Below are 17,451 nucleotides of genomic sequence, written 5' to 3'. Positions count from 1 at the left end.
CATTGTAGCAGAAGCCCCCTTTACACCTCACTTCATGAGATTTATTACTCACACGTGATGCAGTGTTACACATTTCATTCTTACCTCAGAGGCTATTGAGGTGAAGCTGCTGCTGAAGTGTACATGCTTATGAACCTCGCTGCCATTGGCAGTCAGAAGCCATTCCCCAAAGGCTCTCTGCTCACTCACTGACTGGTTGCTATGGCTCCGATTAGCCGAGAGCTCTTCAAGATCCCAGTGGTAGGGAGGAGTTGCCCCCACCAATGCGATGAGGATGGCTTCAGTGGCCACATAGAGCTGAAACRAAACACATGCAAACATCAAAGATACTAAACAGATCCAAGCAAGCAGCRTTTCCTCTACAGTCAGATCAAATCAGTATTAAGAAGAATTCTACTTTATATTCTCCTACTACAAGATGCTCTGTTTAGTTCCCATCTATCAAATATCACATACCAAAGAATCACTTCAGCTCAGTGACTGTTACACTTCAAGGCATGGATCATTTGAGAAAAAGGAACTTTCCCTCCTGACATCTTTCTCTCATAACCAGAGATCTCAGCTCCTAMCCGTGACAGGTACAGTGCCTGAGTGCATCGAAAGTTGTACTAACACACCAGTACCATATTTTAATGCAAGTATATTACTTTCCAGTTATATCTTCTCCCACCACCCAGGTTGTTTGTTTCTCTAATTTCATACTTGCAACAGATCTTCTCCTCAGCACTTCACATCTAATCTTAGTGAAACTGGGAAAGATTAACTCTTTCCTATTTCTTATCTTCCGTGAACCTGTTTTACTCTTAAAAAAAAAGAGGCATATATGAATGTGCATATATACACAGTGTATATACAGTGACTAACAGCTGGTTTTGTTGAAGAAAAAATAAACAAACCTGCTGGAAATTCAGGCAATTCTAACCCGGTCTAGAGCAGGATCACTACTGCTTGCTCAGAACATACACAGGCCACTACTCTCTTAACACTCTAGACTGTTACACATCCATCTTAAACCCCAGAGTTTTAGGCATCTTTTAGCAATAGAAATCCCATAAGTTCTGCAATAGAAAATCAATGATTAAAGTCTTCTGAGACAGAAGTTGTTGGTAGTAATACAGAAACACCCATTCTTCAGACAAAACTACCTCTTATCTCAGGCCTTCACTGAGAGGCAGTAACACTGCTCAGTACCTCCTGACAGAAAAGAATCCTGTTGCTTTGTGGCTGACCGCTTCTTCCACTACAAAACCTTGGCTGTGTCACTTGGTTCCCCAAACCCCGCTCCAGCCACCTCCTTCTGGATATATCCCTCATTCTGCTCCTCACATCTCCCTTGTTTCTTCTGGAGACAAGTGAGCTTCTCTGATAYGTATTATTTCAAAAGGCTGCTACATAATAGCTAATTCTCCAAACTTGGGAGAATGCAACAAGAATCTCAAAATTCTGCTTTAAGCAGCACTAARTACTTCTGTTCTGTACAACAGCTGAGCAGTTACAAGTCTAAAAAGAGAATTATTACTAAGTTAACACACATACTTGATTTATTGCAGAAAAGCATTTTCTGTCCATACGATAAGCTCCTATTGCAGTGGCAGGAGGTAAATAAGTATTTCAGAAGCTCATTCTCTTTCCAACTTTTTAATATGAAGTCACTGAAATTCAAAAGGAGTTTGGAAGAATAAACACAGATCTGTCATTTATATTTTATTTAATAAATTTATATTGTTTAAGTTGAAGAACAATTTTTAAAATAGATAAAGATGAAAAGTAAAAGACTTCACCTGGGAATGAAGGCAATGACTGAGATTACATAGGGAAGGAGTGAAAAGCAGAGTGGCCATGTTGCTAGGGATGCGTGAACGATGCACGGATGTAACAGTCTCAGGAACATAGGAGAAATGAGAATTACAGGTCATGATCTGTGGTGCATCCCCCTGCTCTGACAATTCTGTGTCTGGACTACATGATAACATCTTTGTTTTATCTTGTGAAATAACAAATGTATTTTTGAAGTAGTTCAGGAAATGAAATCTTCAAGACATTTGGGTTAGAGAAACAAAACACCTACTTTTCCATTTCCGCTCTAAGTGAAACCCATCTCTGCCTACGGAAGATTCAATCCAAAAATAAACAGTTGCAGGCACACAAAGAAACACTACAAGTCTTTTTTTTTTTTTTTTTATTAAAAAGAAAAGGTTTAGCCTGAAGCTTCCTATTTGCTGCAGCAAGAAAGGAGAAATCAATAAAAAAAAAAAACACTTTCAAATGAGCTGTTGAATTGGAAAAAGGTATGAAGATGCAGACACGTTTTGTTGTTATCAAATAGTATCCTTCTATATTCAAGCTCACTCAGTCATTACTGTCACAAGACAGTGATAAATGGGTGTGATAAATTCATTTCATTTCATTAAAAAAAAAAAAGCAAACAACCTCTGCCCACCACACCATACACCTAAAATTCCACCTACACCCACACCTAACCTTATAAATCCGAATCCCAGAAATTACATAGAAGCTGCAATTTTTATTTACAATTCTGAAGACCAGAAACAGTTTCTAGAAGTGTTCTTAAGAATATAAAGAAGCAAGCACCGAACTGAAAGAAAAAAAATAGAATAAGGTTTTTAACATCCAAATAAAAGGGTGKGCAGGAGTGTTAACGAATCTGGAGAATCCTTCCTTAAAATTTTTAAATACTTGTGCTTAGCAATAATAGCAGTTTTTAGATTAGTGATCAGTATAAAATGCTATCAAATCAGAATAGAAATGTTATGTAACAATTGTCATAAGGTATAAAATGGTAACATATGTAAAGTGGCAAAACCAAAGCCTTTTATTTTTCATTTCTTCTATAACTCACACAGTACAAGTCAAATTTACACATCATTTAATGTATACCTTCTATTCATATAACACTTCAATTGGCTCTACATAGATTAGTGCTGGGAATCCTTTGTGGAGCCTTTAACATCTATTTAATCAAGATGAATGCCAAGCAGAGTGGGAAGAGGCAGCAACTCACATCCTTTTTCTTTTCTGTCACAGATGAAGCAAAGCTGAGCATTTTATTGTTTTGGTTTAAGTTTCTCCTGCTTGATTCTGTTTTTTTTGTAGGGTACAGTTTTATAGTCTATCTCAGGAATCTATGGTGCACAGAGATTTATTGAAAGGCAATGTCTTAATAACATCTTAATAATTTCAAAGCTTTGAAAGGCTTAAAAGTTTTCCTCTACCTAGCTCTTGGCTAAGTAGAGGAAATTTTAGTGAATTATCTTTATTTCATTAGCAATTTTTGAAATTAACTTAAAGAATTAACATTTTAAAATGAGTATTAACAGAAATGCCTGAAATATCTTGAATAGCTTTTCTGGTGTTTGTTTTCTTAACAGACAAGTACGAAGAAAAACTGAGAACCCCTAATAAGTGATGGAAGAAGGAAAAAAAAGGTTTAATAATTTCACTTCTGTATAAATGAAAACACATACGAAAAAACATCCTTTAAGAAACTTTTAGACCTACATCGTCCACCATGAAACACAAAAAAGAACAAATGCAGTTCTGTTATGGAGTGCTTTCACTCTTTCTAATCAGCCTATCAGCAATTCACAACCATCCCTGTCGTTCCAGACAAATATCAGTTGAAGCACGTACTGCCAAACAAAATGAGTAGGCTACTAACATCTGACCTTCCAAGTACAGAAGTATTAAAGCTGCTCTTTCTAAATTTCTACCTTTCCTTAAGGTGCAATGAGTGGCCTTGCTATGGTAGACGCCTATGATGAAGAGATAGTTACATTTTAGAATGAAAGTCACTTCTCCTGAACCTGTGACAAGCAGCTGAAAACTGAAAGCCCTCCTTATTTTGGTAGAAGAGCATGTTGTCAACAGCAAATACTAACTTTTCAACATGGAGATGTTTCAGGCCCTTTCTACACAAAAGTTATTTAGAGGAAAAAAAAGATACATGGATTTAAAGGCAGATTACGCTTCTGGAATAACTCAGTGCTGATAAGATCATCTGTCCTTCAAAAATAAGGAGAGTTTTCCCCTTTTGGTAGCATAGTAAGAGACAACATCATCAAACTGAAGGAAAAGCATGTTGTCATTAGAAATCAAAGAAACACCATCAGTGGAAAACACAATGTAATCTCTTAGATGGTTTAACAACACTCAAAACCCACTCTCATAGATAATACTTCCATGAAGAGCGTAACCATTATTGCTCGCTACCTGTGCGATGAGAGAATAAGAATATATTGGGAATAAAGCCTGAAAATCAAAGATGTATGAAAATAAAGGTGCTGTAACTAACCTGCCTGTAACAACTTAAAAACGTTACTAAATGTTCTTTTACACAGGATGTGCAAATCATGAAGAGTCAGGCTGCTACAATTGCAACTTTTCTAACTTCTACTTCAGCTGTCACAAACTTGTTCAACTCCTTTAAAACTATATGAAGAGATCCAAGATTCCAAACATTTTGAAAGAACTTACTGTTTCCTCTACAGAAACTGAGAAACTCTATTCAACTTGAAGTATTTTAACCACGAAGCATAGGATTCCAGAACCCACAAAGAAGTCAAAACGTCTGTTCAAGCCCATACATACCTTCTAGATACTCTTCAACATCTACATTGAAATCTTCAAGTCATCCAGCAAAACACAACTCAGCCTTATTTCTTATAGGTTTGTGCCCAATAACCCCTTAGTTTCCCTTCCTAACCTTCTTCACTGCCCCCAACACACATACCTCAGCTCTATTCTGTGCTCATCACAGTTGGTGGGCAGCTGTAGGGGTTTGTCACTTCTTGGGTTCAGACAGGCCAGTCAGCACACACTTGCTATTTAGCCTGTGGGCTGCTGCCACCAAGCAGTACAAACACACCATCAGCATAGGCACAAGTTTCAATCTCTTTCTTAAGAGCAAATAACTGTTCTGCACAAGTTTTCTCCAAAGACTGTCCAAATAGTACCTAACTCTTGTGTGTGTATATCTCTGCTTGTCAGGCCAACAGAGCACTACATATCTACCCTACCTTGTACTTCCACACGCCTAGTGATGAAGAAACATGTTAGCACTGGTGCTAGCGTTGTAGGATGGATATCTAGGTTCTTACATCATCAGCTAATTCTTAAAGCATCAAAATAAATAAACAAATAAAATAAACCCACTGCCCATTTTTGSCAATATCACAGAATAGTTGAAGTTGGAAGGGACCCCTAGAGATCATCTAGTCCAAGCCCCTTGCTCAAGGAGGGTCACCAGAGCAYATTACCCAGGACCCTACCCAGATGGCTTTTGAATATCTCTAAGGATGAAGACTCCATAACCTCTTTCAGCAACCTGTTCCAGTGCTCAGTCGCCCTCACAGTAAAAGAGTCTCTATGTTCAGGCAGAACTTTGTGTTCCAGTTTGTGCCTGCTGCCTCTCATCCTATCACTGGGCACCATTGGAAAGAGTATGCCTTATCTTCTTTACACTCTCCCTTTGGATATTTCAGATAACATCCCCCATCAGTATTATCTTCTCCAGGCTGAAGAATCCCAGCTCTCTCAGGCTTTCCTCATATGAGAGATGCCACAGTTCCTTAACCATCTTAATAGCCCTTTACTGGACTCACTCCAATATCTCCATATCAGTCTTGCTCTGGGGAGCCCAGAACTGGACCCAGCACTCAAGATGTGGCTTCACCAGAGTTGAGCAGAGGGGAAAGATCATCTCCCTCAATCTGTTGGCAACACTCTTCCTAATGCAGCCAAGGATACTGTTGGCCTTCTTTGCCACAAGGGCACATTGCCGGCTTGTTGTCAACATGTCCACTAGGACTTCCAGGTCCTTCCTTCAAGCAGAGCTGCTTTCCAGCAGGTCACCCCCAGTCTGTACCGGAGCACAGGCTTATTCCTCCATAGGTGCAGGACTCGAGACTTCCCTTTACTGAACTTCACTTCTCTGCCCAATATGCCTAAGTGATCTTTATCGGCAAAATTTGGTGGAGTACTTTCTAGCTCTGCACTTTTACCACTAGTGTCATTCTAGAGATCCAACTTTTTGAGGTAAATTGGTGCCATTTGGGGCTTCTCAATAACGGTTAATGACTACAAGACAGAGGATACGTCAGAGTCTGCTTATATCTGGCAAGTAAAACAAAGAAAGGCTGGAATGGATATGCTGACAAAGGGGCAGGGGAAGAAAAGAGACAAAATTCCACACTAGTCACAGTTGGTTCTGTTGGTACAAACCAATGTTCCTCACACATGATCAGGAGTGGATCTAATGCTGAATATGCAGATTTCATGAAACTGTTTCAATAGCATGAGCTTCTTCTCCATCACTCTCTTCTCCCAAGCACCATGATATGCAAATAAGAAAATCCACTATCAAGCAGCAGGTTGCTATTGTTACCTTGCATGCTGTAGATAAACAGCATGCTATAGATACACAGAAAACCTGTTAGAGAGTCAAGTGTCACTCTTGTACTGAAGCAAAAACCTTCAAGAGAATTATCAATAAGGTTGAGTAAGAGATGGAAGAAACAGCTTATAGGATTGAGGAGAGCTTGATGGGATTYTCACACTGTGCTATACCAGCCCATTGAATAAATCAATGCCTAGGATATTACCTACCACAGAGCCAATAAAGGTGATCATAATGGTAAATCTTTTTCAAATTAACATAGGAAGTATAGGCAACACATGATGCTAAGGAGACCTGGGATTCTCTAAGGAGATCTAAATTGGAGAAGTAGCTCTTCTGACACACTATAAAGAGAATACTTAAATCAATCTGAAAAAAAGTCACAACTTTGCCCTACAAGGCATTATGTTCAGTGATATAAATTAACAGAAGGTTTATTGTATATTTAAACAGTTCGRACAGCAGCTGATCGCATGCTGGTAGACTAAAAATGAAGCCAGAACTGCTTCCAGAACTGTTTAAGCCAATGTAACCAAAAGCATTCGCATTTTCAGAGCGTGCTGGATTATGTACAATAGMACTTAAAAAAAGAATGCAAACATATCAACCTAGCATGGGCTCATATACAGCAGCTGAGAGGTCTGAGACAGGCCCCGACACTGACCCTGAGGAAATGATATAAATTGAATCTTACATTACAAATTGACAGAAATTGTGATAAAGTATTATTTATTTGCCCTTTAAAAACAAAAGGCATAAAGAATACTTGTTTATTAAAATAAGCAATTTTTAATTAAATCAAATTAAAATCTGAATGCAATCTTCCATTTTTTGCTGTCAAACGCTCACACAGTGATAAGTTAGAGAAGCAAGCTGACAAACAAGAGCCAAGAAACAAAATTACGGAACACTATAAATATTATAGCTGCTTAAACCTGAATACTCAAGAAAAGTTAAATTGCAGCAATGTTCAATCAAGTGCCAAGATTCTGCAGTCGAACACAGGATATACAATCTCATCAGTACTATGCTGGAAGTGCCACTCTGCTGTCCTTATGTAAACAAAGATTTATAGGAAAGTAAAATAGAAGTGCGCCATACGTTTTTATTCCAGGTCATGAATAGACTACCAATAAACCCAGGGCTGAACTGTCTCAATGATAGTATAACATGAAGAAAAATCAGCAGCCACTGGTATAGAAGCAGGAAYTGCAGGCTAGTAGGTTATGGGCTCACTAAAGTCCTGTTTCCACAAGTATGATCATTCTTAAGTCCGAGTTTTATCTTTGTTCCTCTTCCTTCCTGTACTTTCCAGCCTGCTTTGACAATCAACATGTCTGCAAACTGCAGCCATAATCATAAATAAATAATCATAAGAGATCAAAGTTCTCATCTTTCTTAGCATACTGGTTTGGGACCCTGCCAAAGAACACTGGGAAGGCATCTTGATCTGAAAGAGAGTTCTACTAAAGCTATGAGAAAAGTATGTTTTTTGCTTGCCAGGACCTTCTCTCTACCAAATAACTAAAGTATTTAATCTTATTAAAAGATGCAATAAAAGCACATACTGATCACTTCAGAGTTTTCTACYGTTTAAGATCCAGGCCAGAAGACATTGTTGATATTTCTATCAGCTGCTTTCCTTCATTTAAACATTTTAGGGGCTTACTCAAGGGCAGCAATCGAATCTAGATTTAAGTCTCAGATTTACTGGCATTTCAGAACAAAATGACAGAGCAAGCAATTTTTCATGTTTGTGGTGGAGTTCCCTTTCTAAACCAGTGATTTTCAACCTGTAGTCCACAGGCCCCAGGAAATCCATGAAACTCTTTTAAAAATTTCTAACGCAAAACTGTTAGCAGTCTTAAGTTTACTGTATAAGAATCTAACATCTTTAACGAGGAGTCTGTAGGGTGTCTGCAAATTGAAAAACACTGAAAAGTTCTGATCTCTATTTTTTTTCTTAAGTCATAAGTAACTGAACAGTTAATCATAAATAGAAAGGTGTAGTAGGCTAGAAAAAGTATTCAAATACACAAAACTTTGGGGCTCAAAAATAAACCACCACATGCAAGTTAGAAACAATTATTCTGAGCTAAACTACACATCTACCAGTTAAATCATCTGAGAGAAAAGGAAATTGGCACCTCTAGGAAGGAGGGAATGTCAGTGAGGAGAGCACTGATGACATAGTTCATTAGTGGAAAAATACAAGTTATCTGTTGCTTACAGATCACAGTAAAATTAAAGACACCGTGCACACATATGGGCAGGAAGATGAAACAGAAGATTGTGTCATAAAACAAATATTTTAAATCCAYAACCTTTAGTAACAAGTACAATTAATGCCTGTTAACTCTCTGGCTTGTCTTYTGTAAGTGCTCTGAAGACAGACTGGCAAGATCAATTGTTCCAAAAGAATCTGCCACTGTAGCTAAACTCTATCCTGCCGTGCAAAATATCCTACATAGCAATTACTTTATTGTTAATAATCTGAAAGYATCTCCCCATACACCTTTCCCACATTTACTACAAAACTGTAGGCTACCACTGCCACACTGGCTCCCGGGTAGTTCTTTAAAAGACATCTGAAAAGCAGGCTTCAGCCATGGCTGGAGTAAACAGCTCCAGACTGAATTCTTTCCATCTTCACTTTTCACAGCATGGTTACTTCTTGCATCATTTCTGCTCTAGAAAAATCAAATTGCCCCTGTTGAGAAGCTTGTCACACAGTAGCATGTCCTGCGTAGTTGGAGTGCTGGTAGAGAATGAAAGCTATAGTAGGTGATGGCAGATAGAGTTGTCAGACTTCCAGCTGTTGTCATTGGCTTGTAGCAGGGCAGTGTTTGTTTTTTCTTTTTTCTCCTGTATGCTAGCAGCTCAGGTAGTAGTTTCTCCCACCCTTTGCTATAGCTAACAGCCAAATTATTTCAGGGAGAGATGCAACTGCAGTATGTATGAAGGGGGGGAGGGGAACAGGAGACACAGGCACAGCAATTTGCTTGCTCCCCTCTATTGCCAGGCCTTCAGGACATCCGCCTTTGAGTATTTCTCTCAGAAACCTCATGCTTCTTGTTGTATTCATGAAAGCAATCAGCAAGAATTCTAGCAAGGGTCTTTGAACAGCACATTGAATAGACACCTCCTAGGAAGACGTACATAAACTGATAAAGGTKTGAAAGCCAACTAGATGTCTTATATTGACATACGCACATATAGAACAAGTGGTTTCAGTAGCAAAGAGCATGAGGTAAACATTAGAAGACCAAGAAGTCTTGGGAATTGTGCGCTTACACATAGAACCACTTAAAAATAGGAGCTCAATTTTTTATTTAAGATGCAGCTAAAGAAGTGAAATTCTTAAAGACAGAGACCATTTCTTCTATACCTCAAGCTGTGCTTTGACCATGTTTTGCCCCTGCTTGTAAGCACAGATTTAAAGCCTATCTATGTAGATGGTACACTGGTTTGGTTTAAGATACAAAGTAATCTTGAGGGAAGATGTATATGTAGGTATCTGAGAAGAAATTTAAGCCATTTTTCCCCACTTAAGACAGAATTATTTGGGGGAAGCTGATAGTAAGTTAGTTGTTTAAAATTAATTAGCAAGGAAACAGTTGTTAAAGTTTAAAACTTCTGTGTTATATCTGAGAGTTAAGAACCCCATTGCTAATGAAGCAGGTCACAACTCAGCATTATTATTTCAGGTTTTCTGCAGAATGTAAGACAATGTCTGCATCAGCTGCACTCAATTTTTCAGGCTATAATGCGAGAAAAGATGAACAATTGTTTCTTTTAAGGAACAGTTAAGGATCTGAAAGAAGTAATTACAGAAAGACAGAACACATGGGGTCTTGGCTAAATTCCTGTTTTTTCTGGTGAATATTTTTTATTTACCTAAGATCAGTCCCTGAACATTTCTGTCTTCTTTTAATTTCCATTTTATATGGGAAACAAAGTTTTGCACCAGGGAGTATTGATTAATATCTAACTCATTATACATGAAATGAAAGGTGACATGTGACCAAAACACTATGAGCTTTTTCCACAGATTTTTTCCCCACTTAAGCATATGGTAAGATTACTCTTCATTTAGAAGTTCTACCAACTTTCAGGTAGGAATATTAAGTAAATGAACAACTGCATACTCTAATTATTTTAGGTACATATACCCACCTAGTTTATTTTTTCTTCCTAGACAAGAACAARCTACACCAGAACAAGGAATCATATTCAAATACAGCTGCAACGGCGTTAAAGACATTCATCACATGATTCTTGAGTATAAATATGTTCTGAATAAGATACAGGGCATGAGAAGACATGAGAATAACAAGCTTATCTCAAGAAATAGAAMTTGGGACTCCACAGTTGCATATGTGATATGAATACAAACAGATAATACTATCTCTCTGCTTAAGCAGCTGCAGATGTTTGGAGCACACATCATGCAACTGTTTTTGAGAAGCAGTCACAAGCAGACTTAAAACCTTTACTTCATCACAAAATACAAAGAAAAATTAGAGCCAAATAATGATGTAATTAGAAARGGAAAGAAGGTAACACAGAAGTTCTGTGAAGTCCTTTTGGTATTTGCCATTTTGCTTACATACCACACAGATTCCTGTAGTTGAACTATGTCTAAGTTACAGTGCCAGTAACTTTGATTAGGTAAACAGCATATCYCTGACAAAGCACCCTAGCACCCTGGGCTAGTAGTTGTAATGCAAATCACGTAACACCAATCTCTTTTCTTCATTTTAAACCATTCATCACATTTCAGATTTGTTGTTTTGTACTTTCTATTCAGGTACAAGCATAATTACTTTACCTCATCAAGGACGGACAATAAGCAGTACTAATTATGATGAATTCTAACCAGTTCAAAGAACAGTGTAACAGACTGAGGCAAAAATAATCATTAAAAAAAAAGACTTAATTTTTTTTTTACTTAAGATCAGTCCCTGAACATTTCTGTCTTAATTCCCATTTTATATGGGACACAATCAGTTTTGCAACAGGGAGTATTGATTAGTATCTAACTCATTATACATGAAAAGAAAGGTAACACGTGACCAAAAAACTATGAGCTAGTTAAAATATTGTTTTTGTCATTACAACTACAGAATGACATCTTGTGCCATTTAACATGTAGAATTTGGGAGAAATAAGAAGTGTTGCATCAAGGAAAAGAGTTAAAAAGCCTGTGTATGTGATCACATCTGCACGCTATCCAAACAGACACTATTCCTTTCGCATTATTTCTAAAGATTCAGGAAGAACCTGCTTTACCTTGGTAACATGTCCCACTGTCTTCTTTCCCCAAAGGAGATGTGCAGATGAGCTGATTAAAGAGCAGCTTCCTGCAGCTGGGATATTTTAGTGACAGAAATCATACAAGATCTTAGTGCCAATAAAAAAAAGGTAAGGTAGCAGGATCTCTTATTAGGCTGCACAGCATCAAGAATGCCTTTGCCTTGAGTCAAAATGAACCATTCTTCAAGGAACTTGATTTTATTATCTTACCTATTCTTCCACCTTCTGGCCAGGTAGTGATAAATCTCCACTCTGAAGAGAAACAATACTCTAGATGACTATATATAGCACTGTACAACACACGTGCTACCAAACTTTAGGCAATGGCTTTTTCAGGTTTGTAGACAAGACCTTCCTTTCAAACTCTTTTAGAGTTTGAGAAGCCTTTTAACAAAGACATAGCAGCAACATTTCCATTCTCAGATTTCTATCAGGGATTCAGTTTGGACTCCAGCACTCCTGTAAGTCAGGTTCAAAAGCCAGTGCAAATCACCTTCAACTATATATGTCGAGTTACAAGAGACCAAGAAACATTCTTTAATATGCCTGTACACTCTCAAGCATCTGATCAAGATGAGACTTCACTTAATGTGGCTTCATATGTGTTAAACATGAATATCAAATGACACTATTCTGGGAAGGAAAATTTAGTATTTTTAATACTGTTTCTTCAAAGGGTACTAAGCACCCTCTAGTAATCAACAGGTGTCAAGTAACTATCAGCAATTCAGTCAAAGTAAAGTAGATGTTATTTTAAAAATTATCAGCTCCCTCCATTCCTCCCTGACCTTCTTAAAAAAAATACACTGGAAATATGGGACTAATACAGCCTCAAATTCATATCATTAGCTTGACCCCACAATTCCAAAATAAGGTAAGTTTGAGCTTTGAGTAGTTCCATAGATTTTAGAACATTCAATTTGTATTTTTTCAGGAAAACGTTTCTCCGCATTAGCTATCATCACACCATTAAATTATTAGCAACTATCGCTACACAACATCCCCCAAATCCTCCAAAGTCACATAATGTTTTGAATAAACCAGGCATAGCCTAACACATTRGCAATTTCAACAAGTTAATGAATAACAACAGCAGGTAATGCACAAACAATATAATCAGTAAAGAAGTGAAAATAACTTGCAAAGGTGAAGAACAGCAGACTGCAAGACTTGCACTTGTGCTAATTTTACATGCAAAAACATTTTTCCATTTTTTCTAATGCAGATGGATCCAAGCTCTTTAACTCTCCTGTAGAAAAGACTGCAGGCAATCTTGAGCTTTTCCACCAGAGTGTCACGAAGCTCATCYCATAGGTCTAGCACCAGTTCACTCTAGCCCACATGAAAGCTGTCATTTGCTAAGTTTCACCCATACAGACATGAATGTTTGGTATAACTTACTACACTACGTTCACAACTGGAATTCACAGATAAATATGAAGACTTCATTCTGTTATATCAATAAAGTAAGGCTACATAGTGTTGGTAGTTTACCGTAGGAAGAGTAGAAAGACACTGAAAGATAAGCGAAAATAAYCATAAGAAGCATCTGGAAGTCAATAGATCAGAGGTATCCAGAGATGAGAAATGCACAAAAGCCTACAAGAAAAGCAGAAAAGCTGTAGAGAATCTTAAGAGTAAGACTAGAATTTAAATTCAGTATATTCATATTAGAAACAAAGGAATTTATAAAGGTGAAGACAAAAAATAATTTAACCTCCATGGTACTCTTTTAAGAGACAGAAATGTTTTGATGCAAATATGCTAACATAAACACACAAGGAAGCTGAGGTAGCATGTGGGAAGAGGAGGCAGAGAAACAAGCAATAAATTGGACTAGTCAATAAATGGCAGAGCCAGCAGATATCAACAGGAATTTTCATTAGCCGGCCAGATGCTATATCTAATCCAGTAAAGGAACAGGAGACCATGATTACCTAATTCCACATCATACACACCAAATAGAGTACTTCACTTTGGGTCTATCCTCCAAAGATGATAAAGCAGACAGAAGGCTCACACCAGTCATGGCACCTGCCTTCAATCTTGCTCTAGCACATCTCAGTGACACATTATGTAACTTGGCACCATAAAAGGAATGCAGAAAGCAATCAACCACCCAAGTAGGAACCAGTTGTGTAAGTCAAAATCTATTCACTGACTGAAAAGCAAAAAGCTTCATATCTAAACCCCTTCCTGCATCTGCTCCCTTTGTTTCTTCACAGAGAACTGGCATTATAAATGTACTTATGAAGATATTTCTAGTTACTTCTCCCATCAAAAATGCAAGTTAATCTATTATCAGCACTYGTGCTGGTTACAGTTTGTTCCAGAACATGACCAGCACTAGAAGAAAAAGACCTGAAGACTTGAGGTTAGGGAGTCAATAGGTATCATACAGGTCATATAACCAGTTTTCCAGTAGAATCAGCTCTAAACAATGCCTAATGTTAAAACCTAAATCAGTTAAAGAAAAAAAATAAATAAAGTGAGAGAAACAGTGCAAAGTCTTTGCTGGTTGTAAAACTATGAAGACAACCAATTATAGGATTCCACAAGTGACAACTAGAGATCTGAACTTTTGGGGCATCTTATCAAGTTTCTTACTACTTAGTTTCTGATAAATTGTCAGTGCCCAAGCTGCCAGGAGAAAACATTTTCAGTCTCTCACAGCTTATGACTGTAAGTTCTTTATTACATTTAAAATACTGGTCAGAGAGTGGGACACTTCAGTTCTTTCTGCAGCTGCTTAGTTTTCCCTATCCCAGCTGGTACATTTCCATAGCAATAGTAACCCAGTATTAGTCAACCTAGTTGTATTCATTACAATAAAGTTTTTGAAAAGTTAAAACAGAGTACAAACAGACTTCTGTCAAATTTAAACTATACCTAACTCCTAGACCAGACTAGGAAGATACACAGTCCTCTCAAATTCTTTTTCCTCTCTTACAGAAATGTGCACAAGGATGAAGCAAARCAGGAAGAATGACCAAGTGGCAGAACATGACTTGGTCATGCGGTCTCTGTATATTAAAGCACTCCACTGTTACCTAGGGCTCCATTTTTATCACCAAATTGATAAATATTCCAGTTTTGATCCTCACAGCAACATAAAAACACAGACTTGACTACTCAAGAAAGCAAAGCTTCACCCAAATACCTAGAGTACATTCCTGCTGAAAACTCTCTTAAGATCTAAGTCACTGCAAATCAAAGTACCAGTGCAGTCACTTGTCATCAGTTGATTAGATGACATTTTCTGCACACAAAGCTGCTTTCTGAACATTTCCACGGCCCATGGATAGACTAGAAAACACTGGCCTAAGCCCCTAAGTCTAGGCTGTATAGGATCCACCTTAGACTCTCTGACAGAAGTCTTTATCTTCCAGYCTACCTCACAGAAATCTCAATTTAATTCCACTCCAACCAGCCCATCATCCAGCAAACCACACTCTCCCCACTCCCCAGACAAGGTGACACAGATAGCACCAGTTCTTTGCCCAAAGTTTACCCTGCATAAGTTCACTCTGTCTCTGGAAAGGGGGTCACCTTCACCCCAGGAGCAGAGCAAACCACTGCAGGCCAAATCCACAGTAGGGGATCACTGTCACCCCCAGCTGTCCTCCAGCAGTAAGCTCCAGCATCATCCTTCACASCAGGCAGCACTCACCACAGGCACATCTACTCACTACTAGAGGGGGCAACCAGCAACGGCACCCACGCTCTGGGTGCAGSGGTCGCTCCCCTCCTGCCACCCCACAGGCGCCCACGCACGAGCCAGGGCACTACCCGCCAATCCTCACAAAGGACTGGGASGCGGCGTCTCACCTGGAGGAGCACGGCCAACAGGATGCACAGGTACACCTGGTAGGGCCCCATCTGCCCCACCAGTGGGAACGCCTCCTCCACCTCCATCCCGCTCCCCGCCCGCCGCGCAGCTCCTGCGAGCGGCCGCCGCGCAGTGCATCCCCGGCGCGGAGCGCGGCGCAGCGCAACGCCCGGGCCCTCGCGGAGGAGGCGGAGAAAACGGCGGGAGGCGCGAGACCGCGCCGGCGCGCACGCGCCGAAAAGCGCGGCTGGGCAACAGCCCCGCCGGGCGCGCACGCGCAATCGCCCCCCACCAGCAAGCGAGGCGGAAACGTAACGGCCGCCGTCTGCCGTTGAGAGCTTTGGCGCATGCGCACGGGGGACAGGGTGCTGGGTGGGGGTTGCTCGCGCGCTCGCCTGGCCGCTATTGGCTGCCGGTGGGGAGGGAGGCGGGCGGATGAGGAGTGTGTGAGGAATGTGATGGAGGCGGCGGGGGGGAATGCAGGTCTCGGAGCGGACGCAGCGTAGGGAAGAGGAGTGCTAGGCGAGGGGGCTCCCCGTGAGCTGGGGCAGCTCCGGTGCCGGTTTTTTTGGCGTTATCTCCGGGTCACAGTTGTAAGGGTGCGCCTTGCACACCTTTTCGAGAGGGCTGCCCTGGGCTYACGCTGAGAAGGTTGCTCCAGGGTTTGTGGCACTCCCCGTGCACCAGGTTGGCTCTGATCCACTTTCTTCCTTAGAGCAGTCTGGGCTCTGGAGTTGCAGCTGATTTACGCCTTAATTCACCAATGTTAGCCCCATGCCTGAGCATGGTACCTGCTGCTTAAATTCTGTAAATTCATACAAGGCCCCTAAATGCTGAGGTAGCTCACTGGTGGGATGTTCTGTTAGCATACTTCGTAACATGCCTGCTCTTTAGTGGACTTCATAACATGCCTGCTGTTTAGTGGAAGGAAAGCATTTGGAATAAGATTACTGCCAGATAGGTGCCACAACAGTTAAGTTCTAGTCCTATAAGGATCATGTTGTTCTTGATCTAGCCCTTGTTGAGAACAGATCTCTCTCTCTTATGACTATCTTCATAAAACTGTAATGCTTATTATTATTTGTTTTAGGAAAAGCATGTGCTGTTACCTTTAGAGAGCTTGCATTTTGAACATGTGATGGAAGTTCTCATTTAGAAGTAATGGAGCTGGGTTGTAAGTGCAAGGTATGTGAAATCCACTTAGTGGGAAGAGAGGTAAACACATCTGCGGCAGGCTTGCACTGCTCAAAGAAAAGAATAGTATTCATGCAAAGTAGCCATGAATTTTTCACAGTCCATTCTTATTCCACTTTTACAACAAAACTCCAACAATGTGAAACAACTTGGATTGTTGAGACTTTTTTCTTGGTGGTACTAAGAAGTAGCAGCAACATCATTATGCTTGATTTTCTTTCTTTCCTTTTTATTTATTTATTTTTTTTAAATGAACAACAGCTGGGGAAAAATGGAGAGAGCTGTGTTGTGAGACGTGACCTTTAGGACCATGCCAGGAGCCTGGGAAAGAATATCATTTCCTTACTATAAAAAATCTCAACAAATTGACAAGCATCAAAGCAGTTTACTCGTAATGTGAAATTCACCTTTGCCCTAAGTACTTCTTTTCATGTTTGAGGCTTAGTATAGATTGATTAAAGGCAAAAGAGCAAAGGATTTCTGAAATGTCAGGACCTTTCTGGTGTTCATCCAGCCCCACTTGTCTCATTTTATTACTCAGCTAAGATGTAGAGGAAGCTGCTCTGGTGCTCAGGAAATTCTCATTGCCTCTTCCCTTGCACTTTTTCCACCCTCCCAGTCAATTCAACTGTACTGTATGGCAATTGCAGCTTTAATTCAGCCCCAAGGAAAGTTATTGCTATGTATTCTCAATCCC

The 17,451-nt window shown here is 39.7% G+C and overlaps 1 protein-coding gene across 1 annotated transcript in view; it reads right to left on the bottom strand.

Annotated features, from left to right (window-relative positions):
- The window catches only part of SLC22A15 (solute carrier family 22 member 15), a 39,195-nt gene extending 23,444 nt beyond the window's left edge, over positions 1-15,751 (bottom strand). The window contains exons 1-2 of the mRNA XM_085317301.1: positions 15,560-15,751; positions 85-297 (exon numbers count right to left, since the gene is read on the bottom strand). Of these exons, the coding sequence (XP_085173427.1) occupies positions 85-297; positions 15,560-15,646 (300 nt within the window). The 5' untranslated portion in view covers positions 15,647-15,751. The remainder of the gene's footprint in view (positions 1-84; positions 298-15,559) is intronic.
- Positions 15,752-17,451: the final 1,700 nt, after the last annotated feature.

This window comes from Rhea americana, unplaced genomic scaffold (assembly GCF_003343005.1).
Source record: "Rhea americana isolate MKP2758 unplaced genomic scaffold, rheAme1 scaffold_496, whole genome shotgun sequence".
NCBI lineage: Eukaryota > Metazoa > Chordata > Aves > Rheiformes > Rheidae > Rhea > Rhea americana.
Note: the sequence above shows the minus strand (reverse complement) of the source record. Positions and strands in the feature narration are given on the sequence as shown.